Source organism: Perognathus longimembris, chromosome 5, assembly GCF_023159225.1.
Source record: "Perognathus longimembris pacificus isolate PPM17 chromosome 5, ASM2315922v1, whole genome shotgun sequence".
Classification (NCBI taxonomy): domain Eukaryota; kingdom Metazoa; phylum Chordata; class Mammalia; order Rodentia; family Heteromyidae; genus Perognathus; species Perognathus longimembris.
Genome location: NC_063165.1, coordinates 60,144,460 through 60,163,993, shown reverse-complemented (window position 1 = coordinate 60,163,993; position 19,534 = coordinate 60,144,460). Strand labels below are relative to the sequence as shown.

The 19,534-nt window shown below is 42.8% G+C and overlaps 1 protein-coding gene across 1 annotated transcript; it reads left to right on the top strand.

Moving 5' to 3' along the window:
• The first annotated feature begins 399 nt into the window (after positions 1-399).
• Fetub (fetuin B) lies at positions 400-11,715 on the top strand. Its single transcript, XM_048346997.1, has 7 exons — positions 400-696; positions 996-1,106; positions 3,004-3,091; positions 5,617-5,786; positions 6,505-6,606; positions 9,141-9,224; positions 11,223-11,715. Exons 1-7 carry the CDS (start codon positions 472-474, stop codon positions 11,598-11,600), a joined length of 1,158 nt encoding a protein of 385 aa, XP_048202954.1. The 5' UTR covers positions 400-471; the 3' UTR covers positions 11,601-11,715.
• The last annotated feature ends 7,819 nt before the right edge of the window (positions 11,716-19,534 follow it).

Sequence of the window (19,534 nt, the reverse complement as noted above, 5' to 3'; positions counted from 1 at the left end):
CCTGTGCATTGCTGGGACCTGGGATGGTGTTTACCTGTAGTGTTCACCTGCCTAAGCTAACTGCAAGGAGATCAGCTGTGTGGAAATGAAGAAGAAAAGGGGAGAGTCCCCATCTTCTGATTCAGGTGAATACACAAGCCAGAATCCAGTGATGACCTCATAAGAACCTTGACCAAATGTTTGCTGTGGTTTGGGGGAAAGTGTTAGGAAACAGATTTGTTTATTTCCACACGTGAGTATGGAATGTCTCCAGGGTCTAAGGTTAGAATATTGGCAAATGTTTTCCAAAGTATTGATTCTGAGAAAACTACCTTTCGAATTCAAGGTTATAAGTTAGGACACAGTGTTTCAAATCCTAGTCATTCTGATAACTATTACAAAGCAGCTCAAGTCTGCCCTAAAGAGCCCCATAGGACGGCCTGTCCCTGAAGTTTCATATACTAACCCAACCTGGGTCTTGTTCCACATAGAATGGGACGGCTCCAGTCTTTGGTGCTCTGCATGCTGGCTGCTTGCTGGGCGGCTGGGTCTCCACTCCAGCAGGCCCAGATCCCCTCCCCTTTGGTTTCCCGGGACTGCAATGACTCCAGTGTGCTGAGCTTTGCAGGCTTTGCCCTGCAGGACATCAACAGAGAGCAAAAGGATGGCTATGTGCTGAGCCTCAATCGAGTGCATGATGTTTGGGAACAGGATCAGGTAAGTGATAGGCCCCTTCCCCCACTTCTGTGGCAGGCATTTGAACAGGCTTTAGAGTCTAGTCATGGAGTAGGAACCAAGAAATACAAGTTGGCAGGTGCTTACCAAGTTGGAAACCCTGCTAGACTTGTTCTTTCCACCTCTGCCAGGATATGCCATAGTGGTCTCCTTGTTACTAGGAACAAATATAAACAGTTCTGCTCCTCTGACACCTAGCAAAGATTTAACAACTTATAAAGAACCCATTCATAATGGATTTCTGTCTCATGTGGGGTGGGGTGTGTTTCTCTTTCTCACAGGATGGCCTGGGAACTCTGTTCTACCTCACGTTGGATGTGTTAGAGACTGGCTGCCATGTGCTTAGCAAGAAATCATGGAAGGACTGTGAAGTGAGGACCCTTCATACCTCGGTAAATGCTTGTTGTTAGGGGCTCTATAGGATGAAGAGTTTTCAATGTTGGCCTTTCAAAGTCCTTCTTTATAATCTTCTGGGCAAAGTATCTGTGTGCTTATTCTAATGCTATTGACAGACCCAAGCTTAATCAGAGGAATTTCTGAGAAGAGAAGTCATGTTAGAGTAATGCATTACTCAGTTATTTCAGTTGTCCCCAAATTGTCTTCTACCTCCTGTAGGCTTTGAACCAGTGTTTCAGTTGTGAGAATACCAGAGGTAAGGAATCTGGGTGTGGGACTAAGGTCATCAGGAGAAGGATGGAGGGAGGGAGAGAGGGAGGGGGGGAGATTTTAAACTTGTTTTGTTTAATAAACATTAATAATGAGGTTGGAGAGTAGGAAAGGGGATGGATTACAATGGGAGTGGTCTCTCAGAGGTGCCATGGAAAGCTTTCCTGGGATTATGGAATGCAGAGGGCTCAGAATCGACTCTTTCAGTAATGACATTGAAGGTTCTTAAAATAGTCAGTTTCCATTGGATTTTTAATTACCCTGAGATTCTTTCCATGGATTGACAATGAGTAGCATGAGCACAGGATAGTGTTTAGAAGTAAAAAATTCAGCTATCTTTTCTAAAAAGTACCACCCTGACAAGTCTGAATGGGGGTGTACTGACTCTGATATGAGAGTAGTTGATTTATCACCCACGTAACATTCGAAGCAGAACTGGTTTTATTGTAGGATGATCTGCAATGCCATGGCCTAGACATCGCACCTTTAAGTCATGGCTTTCAGGGTCCCCATGCTCACTGGCATCAAGTCACTGACAAAGAAAGAGCATGAGGCTAGGAATATGGCCTAGTGGAAGAGTGCTTGCCTCTTACACATGAAGCCCTGGGTTCGATTCCTCAGCAACACATATGTAGAAAAAGCCAGAAGGGGTGCTGTGGCTCAAGTGGTAGAGTGCTAGCCTTGAGCATAAAGAAGCCAAGGACAGTGCTCAGGCCCTGAGTCCAAGCCCCAGGACTGGCAAAAAAAAAAAAAAAAAAAAAAAAGAGCATTCGAGGACAGAGAGAATGTGCCAGACACGGAAATGGCAAAACAGTTCCCTTCACAGGTCTGCTCACCTTCTAGTGGTTAGAGTGTTGTGATGAGGAAAAATTGAGGATAAAATGTAGTATTTGATTTAGATTATACATTATGCTCTAGCATGCTAAAAATTAAGAGTCCCTGCTTATTAAAAAATTGGATGGGGCTGGGAATATGGCCTAGTGGCAAAAGTGCTTGCCTCTTATACATGAAGCCCTGGGTTCAATTCCTCAGCACCACACATATAGAAAATGGCCAGAAGTGTCGCTGTGGCTCAAGTGACAGTGTGCTAGCCTTGAGCAAAAAGAAGCCAAGGACAGTGCTCAGGCCCCAGTCCAAGGCCCAGGACTGGCAAAAAAATAAAAATAAAAAAATTGGATGATTTAAAAAATGTGATTACAGCTGTTCTATTCTAATTGTATAATGGAAGTGTGACCCTTACCTGGAACATTCTACCTTTGCTTCTAAAAAAGAAACTTGTTTGATAACTAACAATTGGCACCAGGGCTGTCAGCACCTTCTCACTCAATAAAATCTTTTTTTTTTAATTTTTCTAATCTGAGTGTCTCATTGCCTGTTGATTTCCGGACCCCATAAGAAGAGCTCGGTGGTTCATACCTACTAGAGAGGGACGCTAGACAGCCTGTTGAAGAACTGCTGGAAAATGGTTCAGCAATTCTCTGATCAACATAAACCACAGTGTTTTGGTTTCTTGTTACTTTAAAATGTAATCTCCAAATTCCACTTGGGGTGGGGGGGGGGGAGTGTGTCTTAAAACCTCATGTTTCCATTTACCATATCATAAAATGTACTTGTTTGTTCCAGGTTTATGGCCGATGCAAAGTGATGTTTTATATTAACAAGCCAAGAAGGGTTCTCTATACACCAGCCTATAACTGTACTCTTCGTCCAGGTAAGAGATTGTGATGATTTTTAATTTTAATAAAGAAGAAAAGAGAACTTAACCAAAACTTTTTTGCTAATATATAGGCTTTTTTCCTGCCCTTGCATTTTTTTATATGCCAGTACGGAGGCTTGAACTCAGGGCCTTAAGCTCTTGCTTGGCATTTTCGCTCAGGTCTGGTGCTCTACCACTTGAGCCATACTTCTACTTCTGTTTTTTGCTGGTTAATTGGAGATGAAAGTTGCTTGAATTTTTCTGACGGTGCTGGCTTTGAACTGAGATAATCAGATCTCTTCTTCTTGAGTAGTTAGGATTACAGGTGTGGACCAATGGTACCCAGCCTATGCTTGCTTGTATTTTTTCCCACACCAGTTACTCAGTGCTTCCAGTACTTGCCTCCCTAGTAAAATTCAATGTGTAATACTCCTCTTCCCACAGTGAATCTTCCCAAATCATTTTCAATTGCTCCATATTTATTTCCTGCATAAGATTTTTGACCTTAACATAAATAGCACATCATCTTACAACTTGTCTTCAGGCTCCTTTCTAGCCATCTTTGCCAGTATTTCCCCAACATCCCATTCAATTGGAAACATTATCTGAATATACATTGCATTTTCTAATCTGTGTCTTGCCGTGCCTCTCCCCCAGTTGATTATGTCCTTGATGATTTATGCTGTGGAACTCATCCTCCTCGAGGAACACCATCAGTAGTACTTCCTTTTCCATTTTTCCACAACGTGCTCTAGTCAAGAATGTTTTGGGGCTCTCTTGTTATACATGCCTATAAACCCTTGGCTGAAGCACTAATGGAACATAGATAATATAACATCTTGATTTAAGAGTCTTATAGCCTCTACCATGTAAAATGTTTTATCCCTCTTTGTCCTAGCTACCATTTCTTGGTTCCTCTGAGGTTTAAGGAATCATTAGCATTGTTGAATACATAAATAACTAAGCTAAGAATAAGTTTGAAAGGAATGACATTTGAAATACATACACATTGATTTGGATCTTTTTTTGTAAAGGGAAAGTCCTTGAATGTAAGCTTCCATAGCATGGGGAAATAGAATGCAGCTACTTATAAATGCCTCCTGCGTAGCTAGGATTACAGGTGTAAGATACCTGTGTACAACTCAAAACAATGTATTTTCTTGTGAAAAACTTCAAGGCAAATTCCCTATCCCAATACCCTAGCAAATGATCTTCCATCTCTCTTTCCAGAGACTGTGGTTATTCATCAGTATGATCATTCTTTGTAGTTACAGTGATTCTACCAATTTTGTTCTATCCCACTTGTATTTTCTAACCAAAGGGAAAGGCTTCCACTTTCATTTTTTTACTTTATTGTCAAAGTGAAGTACAGAGGGGATACAGTTTCATATGTAAGGCAATAAGTACATTTTTTATCCAACTTGTTTCCTCCTCCCTCATTCCCCCCCCCACTTGCCCTCTTCCCTCATGAGTTGTACAGTTGTTTACACCAATGGTTTTATAAGTATTGCTTTTGGAATGGTTTGTCTTTTTATCCTTTGTCTCTCGATTTTGGTATTCCCTTTCCCTTCCCTAGTTCTAATGCACGTATATACAGTATCTGGGGTTCTAAGATCAGATATAGTGCTATAGGGGTAAAACCACAGGAAGGGAATACAAGTGGAGGGATAAAAAGGGTACTGTTTCACATGGCATATTGAAAATAATTACAAAATGATATACCACCTTCATTTTTAAAAACCATCTTCCTACTCTATAAGCACGTACTGCACACTTAGTATGTGTTAAGTGTTATAAGTGTTACACACTAATTAACAAATAAGACATGGCAACAATGAAATCCCAGCCTTTCAAAGGCACCCAGTATATAGAAGCAATGATGAGAAATTACACTGAACTGGGAAGGAGATGTGTCATATCAGTGTAATGTATTGTATATCATGAAACAAAATTTCTAGAATATATATATATATACATATATATATATGTTTGTTGTAGGTGGAATCTGTCTTGCTTTGATTTTGTTTATTATGAAAGAAATAATGTTCATTATAGGAAACTCACTGCCAAGAGCTGCTTTTCCAGAAAATATTTTTCTCCTTTTATTATTATTTTGTGTGTGTGTATGCTGATTCTGCAGCTAGAACACAGGGTTTGAATGCTGTCCCTTAGATTTATCACTCAAGGCTGGCACTTGAACTACAGCTCCACTTCTGGATTTTTCATGGTTAAGAGATTAGAGTTTCAGGGACTCTTCACCAGGACTGGCTTTGAATCATAATCCTCAGCTCTCAGCCTCCTGAGTAGCTAGGATTACAAGAATGTGCTGCTGGTCTGTGCTGCTTGTCTTTCTCTCTAAGAAGTTTTACTTTTGGTAGTACTAGATTTTTAACTTAGGCCTTGCACTTCCTAGACAAGTGCCTTACTCTGTGACCCACACCTCCATCCTAGAAACACTGGATAGCATTTGTTTTGTTCAATCTTGGGCTCTGTTATTTTCAAGATTTATAAGAATAAGTTTTTCTCATTGGCATCAACAGTTTCTCGAAGTGAGATTCATAAGATGTGCCCTGATTGTCCAAGCCCCAGCCCCACTGACTTGTCAGACCCCAAAGTTCTGGAAGCTGTGACTGAGACTCTTGCAAAATTCAACAGTGAGAGTCCCTCGAAGCAGTACTCTCTCATCAAAATCACCAGGGCTGCTAGCCAGGTAAGGCTACAATAACCAGGTCAGTTATACTAACAATAGATCTCATCACAGTTGCTATAAGTTTCTAAGGTAAGCAGAGAATATCCAGGTTCTCCATTCCATCAGAGCCTCAGAGCCTTTCTCTACATTCCCTCCTCTGGTAATCTGTTGGACACTCAGTCATGTTTTAGTCTCTGTTATCCCACGGCACTTTAGTGCTCATCCTATGACCTGATTTTACTTCATCAGCCTCAAGGCAAGATGAGAAATGGATTCATTGTCTTTGTTAGGGGTGTCTATGTAGGTTCACTATTTACTGCTATGTGCTCATATCTGACTTAACAAGATGACTTTTATTCCATGTTAGGGCCTGGAGTAGGTACTGTTTTATGGTTAGAGATAATGGAGACACATTCATATTTTGGATTATGATGATATCTCTTATACAATATATATGATCTCTCTTGTATATATAGCATGTGCATACATATAGCAAATGACATTTATGAAAAAAATAAGCTCACTGATTAAGGGAAAATATTTAAGACCCTTCAAATCTTTAAGAAAAGTGTTGTAATCATGTTTTCTAAATATACAAATCATGAGGCATGTGGGATTCTGTGGGGTCTTGTGGGACAGTGGGTTTGTTGACAATGTATCTGGGCATTGGTATCATTTCTGTAAATCCAATGCTGTCCAAAGGCTTGACTTTAATGTCTCAACTCCTGTCTCATGACAGTGGGTGGTTGGCCCTGCTTACTTTGTGGAATATTTAGTCAAAGAGTCACCATGTATTAAGTCCGAGGAGAACAGCTGCTCACTGCCATCCTCAGAATCTGTGGTGAGTACTTTTGAACGTTCCTACGTGTTTTTATAGTGTAGATTATCACTAAATTTGTTGAACGTAAGTTACACAAAGTATGAGGTATTCACTTCCCCTCAAGAAGCAATTGACTAGTTAGAAGTTAGGCAGACTGGCTGGGTGCTAGTGGATCATGCCTATAATCCTAGCTATTCAGGAGACTGAGATCTGAGGATCTCAGTTCAAAGCCAACCCAGGCAGGGAAGTCTATGAGAATCTTATCTCCAATTAAGCACCAGAAAACCAGAAGTGGTGCTGTGGCTCAAGTGGTAGAGTGCTAGCCTTGAGCAGAATTGCTCAGTGACAGCACCCAGGCCCAGAATTAGGCAGAACCAAAAACAGGGGCCAGTGGCTTCATGGATGTGATTCTGGCTAATATGGGATGTGATCATTGACTTTGAAGACAACCCAGGCAGAAAATTCCAGAAGATTCTTCTCTCCAATTAACCAGCAAAAAGTCAGATGTAGAACTCAAGTGGTAGAGCACTAACCTTGCATGAAAAAGTTAAGGAAAAGTGCCCAACTCTGAGTTCAAGCCCTATTACTGGCATAAAGTTTAAAAATGAAAAGAAATTAGGAGGCTGGGGATATGGCCTAGTGGCAAGAGTGCTTGCCTCATATACATGAGGCCCTGGGTTCAATTCCCTAGCACCACATATATAGAAAACGGCCAGAAGTGGCGCTGTGGCTCAGGTGGCAGAGTGCTAGCCTTAAGCACAAAGAAGCCAGGGACAGTGCTCAGGCCCTGAGTCCAAGCCCCAGGACTGGCCAAAAAAAAAAAAAAAAAGAAAAGAAAAGAAATTAGGCAGACCCAGATGCAATGATTAAAACACTTATTCAACTGTAACTGTAGTTTATATTAGCTATGTGATACAACTTCAAAAAAATGTAAAATGTAGATGAATGTCCTCATGATTGATGCTTATCCTACCTGTATTGGGTTACATTTTAAATGCACCATATTAAAAAAAAAAAAAAAGGAGAAGAAGAAGAAGAAAGAAAGAAAGGCACCGTAGTGTCCCATTCCTTGGACTATTTTTTACAAAAGAAATATTTAGTCAAATAGCAACTTCATAATGACATCCATAATGAGAAGTTCACTTTAAGAACACCTGGGGGAATAATGTAAATGGGTACAGTGTACCCATTTTGCACAATAGGCAAAAGGCACCAGAAGTATTTCTTGTTATTTATTAACAGTAACTGCTTTGTTAATATATAATTTATGTGCCATATCATTCATGGACCATAATTCCAACACCCACAAATAAAGAAAAAAAGTCAGATTCAATTTAGTTGTTTAACATAAAACACCTTGTAAAATAATAAGTAGCAAAGCTATGTGTTGGTGGCTCATGCCTGTAATTCTAGATACGCCAGAGGCCGAGATCTGAGGATCATGGTTTCATGCCAGGCTGGGCAGAAAAGCCCAGACTTTTATCTCCAATTACCTACCAAAAAGCCACAAGTGGGGCTGGGGATATGGCCTAGTGGCAAGAGTGCCTGCCTCATATACATGAGGCCCTGGGTTCGATTCCCCAGCACCACACATACAGAAAATGGCCAGAAGTGGCGCTGTGGCTCAAGTGACAGAGTGCTAGCCTTGAGCAAGAAGAAGCCAGGGACAGTGCTCAGGCCCTGAGTCCAAGCCCCAGGACTAGCCAAACAAAAAAAAAAAAAAAGCCACAAGTGGAGCTGTGGCTCAAGTGTCAGAGTGCTAGCCTTGAGCACAAAAGCTCAGAGACAGCACCCAGACTCCAGAGTTCAAGCTCCAGGACTGGCACACACACACCCCCCAAAAATAATACAGAACACTATTTGGAAGCTATTATGAAGATAATTATAGAAGCCTATCCAATATGGTAAGAGAATTTGTGTAATATATTGCTTAGTAACAAAATAGGTATCAACTAATATACTCCAATGTTTATAAGAAAATAATATGTACACAGAGAAAATAAATCATTATACATAATAACTATCCTTCATCCAATTCCAGATTGTTTTATCTTACTCTTGTTTAAATGTTAAAGAACTATTTATCATATTTGTAATAAGAAAATTAAGTTATTTTATATTAAAATAACAATAAGGTGATGAGTCATAGTTATTTTGTCTAAGAAGAAAAAGTTCATGTGGAAAATCCTTGGAAGGAATGCCAGTTTTTAAAAAAAGACAAAAACAAGTTTTAAAATTGACAGAAAGGTAGAACTAAGGCCAAGAGGAAGAAATTGTATAGATACTGGTCTTTGCTCAATACAGATACATTTCTAACAATTAGAGTTTTATTCCTCAAGATATAGGTAGTTTTCTCTTATTGGAGGCAATTTAGCCTAGTTTGTGTGATTTCTTGGTAGAGGTAATTTACAGGTAAGGGACCAGAGCCTGTCTATCACAAACAACTTTAAAATGTTGATTGGCTCTGTACCAATGGATGCAGAAATTGAGCTAATCTCCATTTATGATTATCTTAATACTGACATGACTTTGTATTTTCTTTTCTTTATTTTCAGACTGTTGGCCTCTGCACGGGTTCTCTGATAAGAACACGGATAGAGAAGCTTGTTACTGTAACTTGTGACTTCTTTGAATCACAGGTAGTTTTTTTTTTTCAATCTACTTGTCCTTTGTGAAAGAAAAGAGCATTGTATTTACATATACCCACCATGACCTACCACCCTTTTTTGAGATCCAGAATTACTTTACTCAAGCTACCGTAAGGGGACATGGATGGGTTGGAGCTAGTCTCAGTCATGATAGCTGGCTAAGAGCTTTATTTCCCTTACAATGTGGTTTAAGATTACAGAAACAATGAGCTACCAGCTTGGATAGCCCAAGCTTTTGAGACAATAAACACAGTATCCCAAAGAAGCCTTATTCCAAGCCTCAAGGACAAGTCACTTCTGTGAAAACATTCAGTTCGCCCACCCAGAAAGCGTTACTAAGCATTTCATATTAGTCATCATGGTACAGGTTGCCAGGCTGCCAGTCCTGCTCTGTACCTGTGAGCTCTCTGAGTCTGTAGAATGGGATTTCAACACTGACCTCACTCAGATCCTCGAAAGAACCTAAGGAAGGGGCTGGGAATATGGCCTAGTGGCAAGAGTACTTGCCTCGTATACATGAAGCCCTGGGTTCGATTCCCCAGCACCACATATGTAGCAAATGGCCAGAAGTGGTACTGTGGCTCAAGTGGCAGAGTGCTAGTCTTGAGCAAAAAGAAGCCAGGGACAGTGCTCAGGCCCTGAGTCCAAGGCCCAGGACTGGCAAAAAAATAAAAAAAAGAACCTAAGTAAGAGCAGCTACATGAAGGGTGCCAGGCAAGGTCCAACACAGAAGAAACAATAAAAGGTACCAGATGTGAGTGACAAATGCTTGTAATTCCTAGCTACTACTCAAGAGACTGCGATCTGAGGATCATGATCTGAAGCCAGCCTGAGCAGACAAATCCAAGAGTGTTTTTGTTGTTGTTGTTCCAGTAGTAGGGTTTAAATTCAAGGCCTTGGGTTTGGGGGGGGGGAGCTGTCCCTTAGCTTTTTTGCTCAAGGCTGGCACACTGCCACTTGAGCCACACCCCCACTTTTGGCTTTTTGCTAATTTAAGTGGAGATCAAAATCTCACAGACTTTCTTGCCACCAACACACATCTGAGAGACTCTCATTTCCAATCAACCAATAAAAAGCCACAAAAAGCAGGGCCTCAGTGGCTTATGCCTGTAATCCTAGTTACTCGGGAGGCTGAGATCATGAATATCTTGGTTTGAAGCCAGCCCAGCAGGAATGTCCATGAGACTCATATCTCCAATTAAACACCAGAAAACTGGAAGTGGCACTGTGGCTCAAGTGGTAGAGGACTGGCTGTGAGCTGAAGAGCTCAGGGACAATGCCCAGGCCCAGAGTTCAAGCCCCATGATTGACAAGGAAACAAAAAGTCAGAGGTAGAGGTGTGATTTAAATAATAGAGCTCCAGGGGCTGGGGATATGGCCTAGTGGCAAGAGTGCCTGCCTCATATACATGAGGCCCTGGGTTCGATTCCCCAGCACCACATATACAGAAAATGGCCAGAAGTGGCGCTGTGGCTCAAGTGGCAGAGTGCTAGCCTTGAGCAAAAAGAAGCCAGGGACAGTGCTCAGGCCCAGAGTCCAAGCCCCAGGACTGGCCAAAAAAAAAATGAAAAAAAAAAAAAATAGAGCTCCAGCCTTGAGCCAAAAAGCAAGGGACAGCCAGAGACCAGGAGCTCAAGCCAGTACTGGCATAAAAAAAAGATGCTACCTGCTGCATGCCACCTGCTGCTACTGCTGGGAACAGAGACATCTCACTGAGAACTGCACAAGTCATTGAGGCTCTCTGGATCATTTTTCAGCTCTGAAATTGTGAGACTTGAAGCCAAGCTTTCATAAGTATAGGTTTTCTCTGGTTCTTATCTGCTTTACTTTCTCCTTGAACCAGGGCCCCCACCCTTGTAGTTAGTTTTGCTGTGTAATGTTCTACTGGAAAGGAATCAAACAGCTGATCTTGGTACCTGTCAGGGCTTTCCCTATCGAATTCATTAAAAAAGTTTTTTTTTTGTTTTTTTTTTTTTTTGTAAATGTCAGGTTCAGGCTCCTGGAGGTGAAAATGCTGCTGCTACCCAGGGACCCCCAAGCCTCCCTGAGGTTGAGGGAGCGGCTAAGAAAAAGCATTCCAGTTTCCCTGTGCCAAGGGGATCTGTCCAGTACCTGCCTGACTTGGGTGATGAAAAGAGTAAAGATTCTCAGGAGCAAGACCCTCAGAAGCAAGACACTCGGGAGGCCTTCCCTGTGCATCTGGACCTCACCTCAGATCCCCAGGGCACAGCCCTGGATGTGTCTTTCCTCTTCATGGGGCCTGAGGAACAGAAGCTGCTTGTGCTACCTTTCCCCAGAGAAGAACAGCACTCGGCCAAGTGCCCAGGGCCTGCCAAGCATGGCAGTCCTCTTATCCTCCCACCCTGAGAATCAGAGAGGGTACTATGGGGGTGTGATTTCTTACATACAATGAGAGGTGGTAGGAATGGGACAGAGAGAGGGAGTTCAAATGTATAGTGGTTAATAAAATGTGTTCTTTTGACTCTTATTGGCTTCAATATATTGGTTGGGAATGGAAATAATGAGACTAAAATCTCCACGTGGGCTGCATTGTATACCAATCTGAATCCCTACCAATATGTGCAGTTGCAAGCAAGGGTTTATAAAAATAGTCATCCTTTCAGAATGTTTGTGCTCCACTCTTTAGACACAAGCTGCCCAAAGAAATTTCCCTAAGAGAGAAGAAACTGAAGCTCAGTAGAGGTGCCTTCACTACCTCCCTTTTACCTACAAAGTCAAGTCTAGCTGGATATTGCTCATGCTATTTCCAGCCCTTGACCTCTTTTCATCAGCCTGAATGTCTCCATAGTAGGGTCACTCACTAAAATGGGGACACATAGAAGAGAAGTATGCCCAGAATGGCTGCAGCCTTATTAGAACAACATGACAATCATAGTTGTTAGTTTTTGTGTGTGTGCTAGTATTGGACTTGAACTCGGGGCCTGGGATCTGTCCCTTAATCTTTCACTCAAGGTTAGCTCTTTACCACTTGAGCCACAGTTCTACTTCCAGCTTTTTTTTTGTAGTTAATTAAAGAAAAGAGTCTCAGTGACTTTTCTACCTGGACTGGCTGGCTTTGTACCACAATCCTCAGATCTTGGCCTTCTGAGTAGCTAGGATTACAGGTGTGAGCTACCAGCTCCTGGATCATAGTGTTTTTTTTCCCCCAATATTTAAAAACTTTATAGTGCTGGGTACCAGTAGCTCATGCCTATAATCCTAGCTACTCAAAGGCTGAGATTTGAGGATTTTGGCTTGAAGCCAGTTTGAACAGAAAAGTCTCCACAAGACTCTAATCTCCAATTAACCACTCAAAACCCAGAAGTGGTGCTGTGGCTCAAAGTGGTAGAGCACTAGCCTTGAGTAAAAGAGCTCAAAGACAGCACCCAGGCCCTGAGTTCAAGCCCCACAACTGACAAACAGCAGTGTAGTGCTGGCTGATAGTGGATCATGTGTATATTCCTAGCTATTTGAGAAACTGAGATCAGAAGGATAGAAGTTTGAGGCCTGCTCTATCATACACACAAGATTTCTTCTTAACCAATAGCTGGGCACAGAGCTGCACACCTGTCAAACTACGTGTGAGGCTGAGATTATGGTCCTAAAACCAGACCAGCTTGGGGAAGAAGCTCTGAGATGCCATCTCAACAGAAAAAGCTGTGTGGCAGCACATACCTATTATCCCAGCTACAATAGAAAGTGAAAAACAATAGTATTATGGTGCAGATATTGGTCTGGGCAGGAAACAAGAGACCCTAACTTAAAAAATAACCAGTGCAAAAAGCAAAGTGTGGGGATCGAAGATGGCGCCACCATAGTAGAGAGGTACCCCAACTCACTACAACTGAATAGTGAGCTGGGAACTCCAGCACCCAACACCCCATCAAGAATCCAGCAAACCCAACAACCAGAAGCAACAGAGGAACTCAGGAAACAAAAAAAGAACAAAAAAAGAAGAGCTGATAACCTGCACGGAGCCGGAAAATCTCTGGGTACCCCTCCCCCAACTGCCAACCCTGGCCCGAACAGGGCCAGGCTGGGAAAGGGCACCCAGCACCGGCAAACCAACAGCCGAAAAGTCACGCCAGGAGCACAGAGTCCAGATGGCAGGAGCTCCACAGACCCCAGAACTGAGTGCAGACTGACAGAGACACCAGAGCTGCTGGACCAAATGGCTGGGATCAGATGTAAGCAGCAGGGGAACCGGGCGGTGCAGACAGGGAGAGCTGGGATCACCACCACCAAACGACCGATCGCCGCACCCCAGCACCACAGCCCCAAAAAGCCCATGGCGGCGCGGGACGCTCACACAATCCAGGACCAGTAAGTTCCCCATTACACCACCCCCCACCCATGGGAGACCAGCTCTAGCAGAGACCCAAAACCTACAAAGAAGCTAGAGCTCCCTCCACCTCCCTATCCTGAGGGAACAAAGGAGCCAGCCACGAATCAGGTAGCAAAAGGTCCCTACAGACTCTGGGAGGACACAGGAGCTAGCAGGGGTGGAGCAGTGCCAAGGCAGCAGAGGAGCCTGAGCCTGGCCTCACCAGCCTCGCCGCCTCCCCAACAGGGGCCCAGGGACCGGTGGGCATTGGAAGCCCCACCTGAGGCACCTGGTCCTAGCGGACTTTTTGAACAGCAGTCACAGGCTCACTGGGCCCGAACACACACACCCCTCGCAGCTGAGGCACAGAGTCTGTGGGCACCAACCTGCGCCCGGACACTTGGCCCAGCTGGGGCTCACGCATACTGCCCCCCACAGCAAACTCGCGAGAGGGCACAAGCACCCTCCAACAGCTCGGGGCAGCACACTTCCAGAGGAAGCATTAGAGTGCACACGCATGCGCCCCCCCCCCCCCCGCCCCGAGGGCCAGTGTGGGCCAGCATGCTAGCCCTCCAGCAAGAGGACCTCCTGCCCAAACCTCCGCAGAAGCTTCACACAGGTGGGCGGGGCCCCGAGCGCTCTGGTAGGCGCACTTTGCACAGGTGGGCAGAGCCCCGAGTGGCAGTGCCCGCTCTGGTAGGCGCACTTCACAGAGCTGGGCAGGGCCCCCCTGCGGCAGTGCCCGCTCTGCTAGGCGCATCTTGCAGGTGGGTGGGCTGCCCCTCAACACCACCGGCCCCGGAGCAACCCACACAGGTGGGCAAACTGCCTGTCAGCAGCAAATCTGAATCTGAGAGGTGAGCTCCTCTGACCAAGGTACCAAGTGGAAAAAAGAACCAAAGAACAGAAAAGCCTCCACGCCACGCTAAATCAGCAACCCACAAACCCCCACAAGGGGCATGCTAGGGTCAGCATAACACAGTGGCAGGACACTATCCCACAGAGAAAGACACAGAACATACTCACCTCCAAGTGCAGTGAGGGTGACCACCCCAGCAACAACCGAGAGGGTCACCCTCACCTGTTGGGCAGTAAGGTTCAACAGCCAAACTCAAACCCAGAGCAAGGACACAAACAAGTCTCCCACTGACGGACCAGCAGGAACCAGCACAAAGCCAACCCAAGGAAACCACCCACAGATCCCCAGATGCGCAAATCACAAAGAAATATTGCAAACTACATGAAAGCACAAGCCAACTCACCAACTCCAAAAAAGCAGTACGACCGAAGAGGAGATGGAGAATAAAAAAGCAACCGAGGCTACAATAGCAGAAATAATGGAAAGCCTCAGGAACAAAATCACAAAACAATTCCAGGAGTTTAGAATGGAAGTCTTGAAGGACCTTCAGGAACCAAGTAAGAAATGGAAGCAAAAATGGATACAGTGCAAACCTCCGTTAAAGAAGACCTTAACATCCTGAGAAGTGAAATGCACGAAAAAATAGATTTAAAATACAACTCTGTAAAGGAAGAAATTTCCATGATGAGAGCGGATCTGGCAACCATAAATAGCTCCCTGACATCCATAAACTCCACACTTGAATCCACAGCACAAAGAATTGACCATACTGAAGCCAGAATCTCTCTCTTGGACAATGATGCAGCCGACAAGAACCAGAAAATTACCACACTCCAAGAAACAGTAAAGCTCCAGGGCAGACTAATCCAGGAGTTAGTGGACAAAGACAAGAGATATAATCTGCACATAATTGGAATAGAAGAAGGAGCCGAATACCAGAGCAGAGGGCTTCAACATATTTTCAATGAAGTGATTGCAGAAAACTTCCCCAATCTCACAAGGGACCTCACCCAGGTAACTGAAGCTTATAGGACACCTGGCAGATCAGACCCTAGAAAATCCTCGCCCAGGCACATAATAATCAAGACTACAAATCTCAAGAATAAAGAGCAAAAATTTTTTTTTTTTTTTGGCCAGTCCTGGGCCTTGGACTCAGGGCCTGAGCACTGTCCCTGGCTTCTTCCCTCTCAAGGCTAGCACTCTGCCACTTGAGCCACAGTGCCGCTTCTGGCCGTTTTCTTTATATGTGGTGCTGGGGAATCGAACCTAGGGCCTCGTGTATCCGAGGCAGGCACTCTTGCCACTAGGCTATATCCCCAGCCGCCATAAAGAGCAAATTTTGAATGCAGCCAAAGCGAAGAAAGAAATTTATTGCAATGGGAAAAGGATTCGAATAACAGCAGACCTCTCCACACAAACCTACCACACGCGAAGAACACCATCCAAGTCCTATAGGCCAACAACTGCCAACCCAGAATAAAATATCCAGCGAAGCTAGAGTTCATATTTGAGGGAAAAACCAGATCTTTCCATAGCAAAGAGGATCTAAAGGAGTATGTGAATAAAAAAGCAGCCCTACAGCGAATTTGAAGAGGAGTACCCCACCCAAAAGAAATTGTTGAGGACACACAGACAGAAACAGAAAGAAACTACAATAGCCAGAACCCAACAGAAAGAACAGCTCACTAAAGACAAGAGAAAAAAAAAAAAAAAAAACAGAGGAAAAACAGCCTAACAGGAAAATGGAAGGGGAAAAAGCACTCTTATCCTTGATCTCTTTGAATATAAATGGTATAAACTCTCCAATAAAGAGGAGCAGACTGGCAGAGTGGATCCGCAAACAAAAAGTGGCCATCTGTTGTCTACAAGAGATCCATCTTACAGCAAGGGATAAAAACAGGCTCCGAATGAAAGGATGGAGCAAGATCTTCCAAGCAAATGCACCTACCAAAACAGCAGGAGTAACCATCCTGGATCTCAGACAAGCTAGACTTCTCATTAAAATCAACTCAAAAAGACAAAGAAGGACACTACATTTTAATACAAGGAAAAATCCAGAACCAAGACATCAATGTGATAAATGTATACCCACCAAACAAAAGATGCCCTACATATGTCAAGCAAATTCTCACAGAACTACAGAACAAGATAGACCCAAACACAATCATAGTGGGTGACTTTAATATCCCACTCTCTCCAAGAGACAGATCCAACACCCAGAGGATTAGCAAGGGAGCTGAGGACCTAAGTCGCACCATATCCCAAATGGATCTGACAGATCTATACAGAATCTTCCACCTTACAGTGACCCAATACACCTTCTGCTCAGCAGCCCATGGATCATACACCAAAATAGACCATGTCATAGCCCACGCAAAGAACCTCAGCAAATACAAAAGTATCGACGTCATCCCATGTATATCTGATCACAGTGGAATAAAGGTAACCCTCAATAACAACGGTTACCACAGAAGCTATACACATTCTTGGAGGCTAAACCCCTCACTGTTATCTAACACTTGGACCACAGACCAAATTAAAGATGAAATTAACAAATTCATAAGCCACAATGACAATGAAAATACATCACAAAGGAACCTATGGGATACAGCTAAAGCAATACTGAGGGGCAAGATCATTGCCCTCAGCACTCACATTAAAAGAATGGAAGCAGAGCAGGTGAATAACCTCACGATGAAACAAAAACAACTGGAGAAACAAGAAATGATCGAATCCAAAATGACTAGGAGGAGAGAGAGATCACAAAGATTAAAGAAGAGATAAATCTGATTGAAAATAGAAAGACCATTCAACAAATAAATAAGATTAAAAGCTGGTTCTTTGAGAAAATAAATAAAATCAACAGACCCCTCGCAAGACTTACAAAAAAAAAGAAGAGACTCATATACGTAAAATCAGGGACTTCACCGGAAAAATTACAACAAATACACACGATATTCATACAATCAGAAGGAACTATTTCCAGAACCTCTACTCACTAAAAAACAATAATTTTACAGAAATGGATCAATTCTTAGAGAAGTATAAACTCCCCAAACTGAACGAAGAAGAAATAAATCAACTAAATAAACCAATAACTTACAGTGAAATACAGGGGGTAATCAAGAACCTCCCAACAAAGAAAAGCCCAGTCCCAGATGGATTCATCAACAAATTCTATAAAACCTTTAGTGAGGAGCTAATACCGATACTCCTCAAACTCTTCTGTGAAATAGAAACAGAGGGAGAGATCCCAAACTCATTCTATGAAGCTAATATAATACTCATTCCCAAACCAGGCAAAGAACCCAACAAAAAAAGAGAACTACAGACCAATATCACTAATGAACACAGACCCAAAGCTCCTCAATAAAATATTAGCTAACAGGATCCAGAAACTGATCAAGAAAATTATACATCATGACCAACTAGACTTCATCCCATAGTCACAAGGATGGTTCAACATCCGTAAATCAATCAATGTAATTCACCACATAAACAGAACTAAAATCAAGAATCACATTGTTATCTCAGTTGATGCCCAAAAAGCCTTTGTCAAAATACAACATCAATACTTATTAAAAGCTCTGGAGAAAACAGGAATAGATGGAACATTCCTCAAAACAATAAAAGCCATATACAACAGACTAACTGCTAACTTCGTATTAAATGGGGAGAAACTAAAATCATTCCCCATAAACTCAGGAACAAGACAAGGATGCCCAATCTCCCCACTACTTTTCAATATAGTACTGGAATCCCTAGCCATAGCAATAAGACAAGAGGAGGACATCAAAGGGATCCACATCGGCAAGGAAGAAATCAAGTTATCCCTATTCGCAGACGACATGATCTTATATCTGAAGGACCCAAAAAACTCAGTCCCCAAACTCCTACACCTAATAAATCATTTTAGCAAAGTAGCAGGCTACAAAATCAATCCACAAAAGTCAGCAGCTTTTCTGTATACCAGCAATATACAAGCAGAAAAGGAAATTATGGAAACAATTCCATTTACAGTAGCCAAAAAAAGAATAAAGTACCTAGGGATAAACCTAACCAAAGACGTGAAGGACCTATTTAATGAGAACTATAAAAATCTAATAGGGGAAATCAAAGAAGACACAAGGAGATGGAAAGACCTCCCATGCTCATGGGTAGGCAGAATCAATATAGTGAAAATGGCCATATTGCCCAAATTGTTATACAAATTCAATGCAATCCCCATCCCACCTACATTCTTCACTGAAATAGAGAAAGTAATCCATAAATTCATATGGAACAGCAAAAGACCTAGAATAACCAAAGCAATTCTAGGCAAAAAAAGCACTGCAGGAGGTATCACAATACCAGACTTCAAGCTCTACTATAGAGCCATCATAACAAAAATAGCCTGGTAATGGTATAAAAACAGACCTGAAGACCAGTGGAATAGAATTGAAGACCCAGAAATAAAACCGCACTTTTACAGTCAGCTGATATTTGACAAAGGAGCTAAAGACATACAACGAAATACACAGAGCCTCTTCAACTACTGGTGCTGGGAGAACTGGGCAGCCATATGCAGAAAACTCAGAGTAGACCCCAGCCTATCACCATGCACCAAGATCAACTCAAAATGGATCAAGGACCTCAATATAAGGCCTGAATCCATGAAACTACTGAAGGATATAATAGGAAAGATGCTAGAACTTATAGGCACAGGAAGGAACTTCCTGAATAGAGTCCCAGGGGCACAACAAATAGGGGAGAGACTCGACAAATGGGACTACTACAAATTAAAAAGTTTCTGCACAGCTAAGGACACAGCCACCAAACTAGAAAGACAGCCAACCACATGGGAAAGGATCTTTACCAGCACAGCAACAGACAAAGGCCTAATATCTGTCATCTACAGAGAACTCAAAAAACTAAGCCCCTCCAAGCCCAGTAAACCAATTATTAAATGGGCAAAGGAGCCAAAGAGAGACTTCATAAGAGAAGAGATAAAAATTGCAAAGAAACATATGAGGAAATGTTCAACATCCCTGGCAGTAAAGGAAATGCAAATAAAAACAACCCTGAGATACCACCTCACTCCAGTTAGAATGGCCTATACTCTGAACTCAGGCAACAACA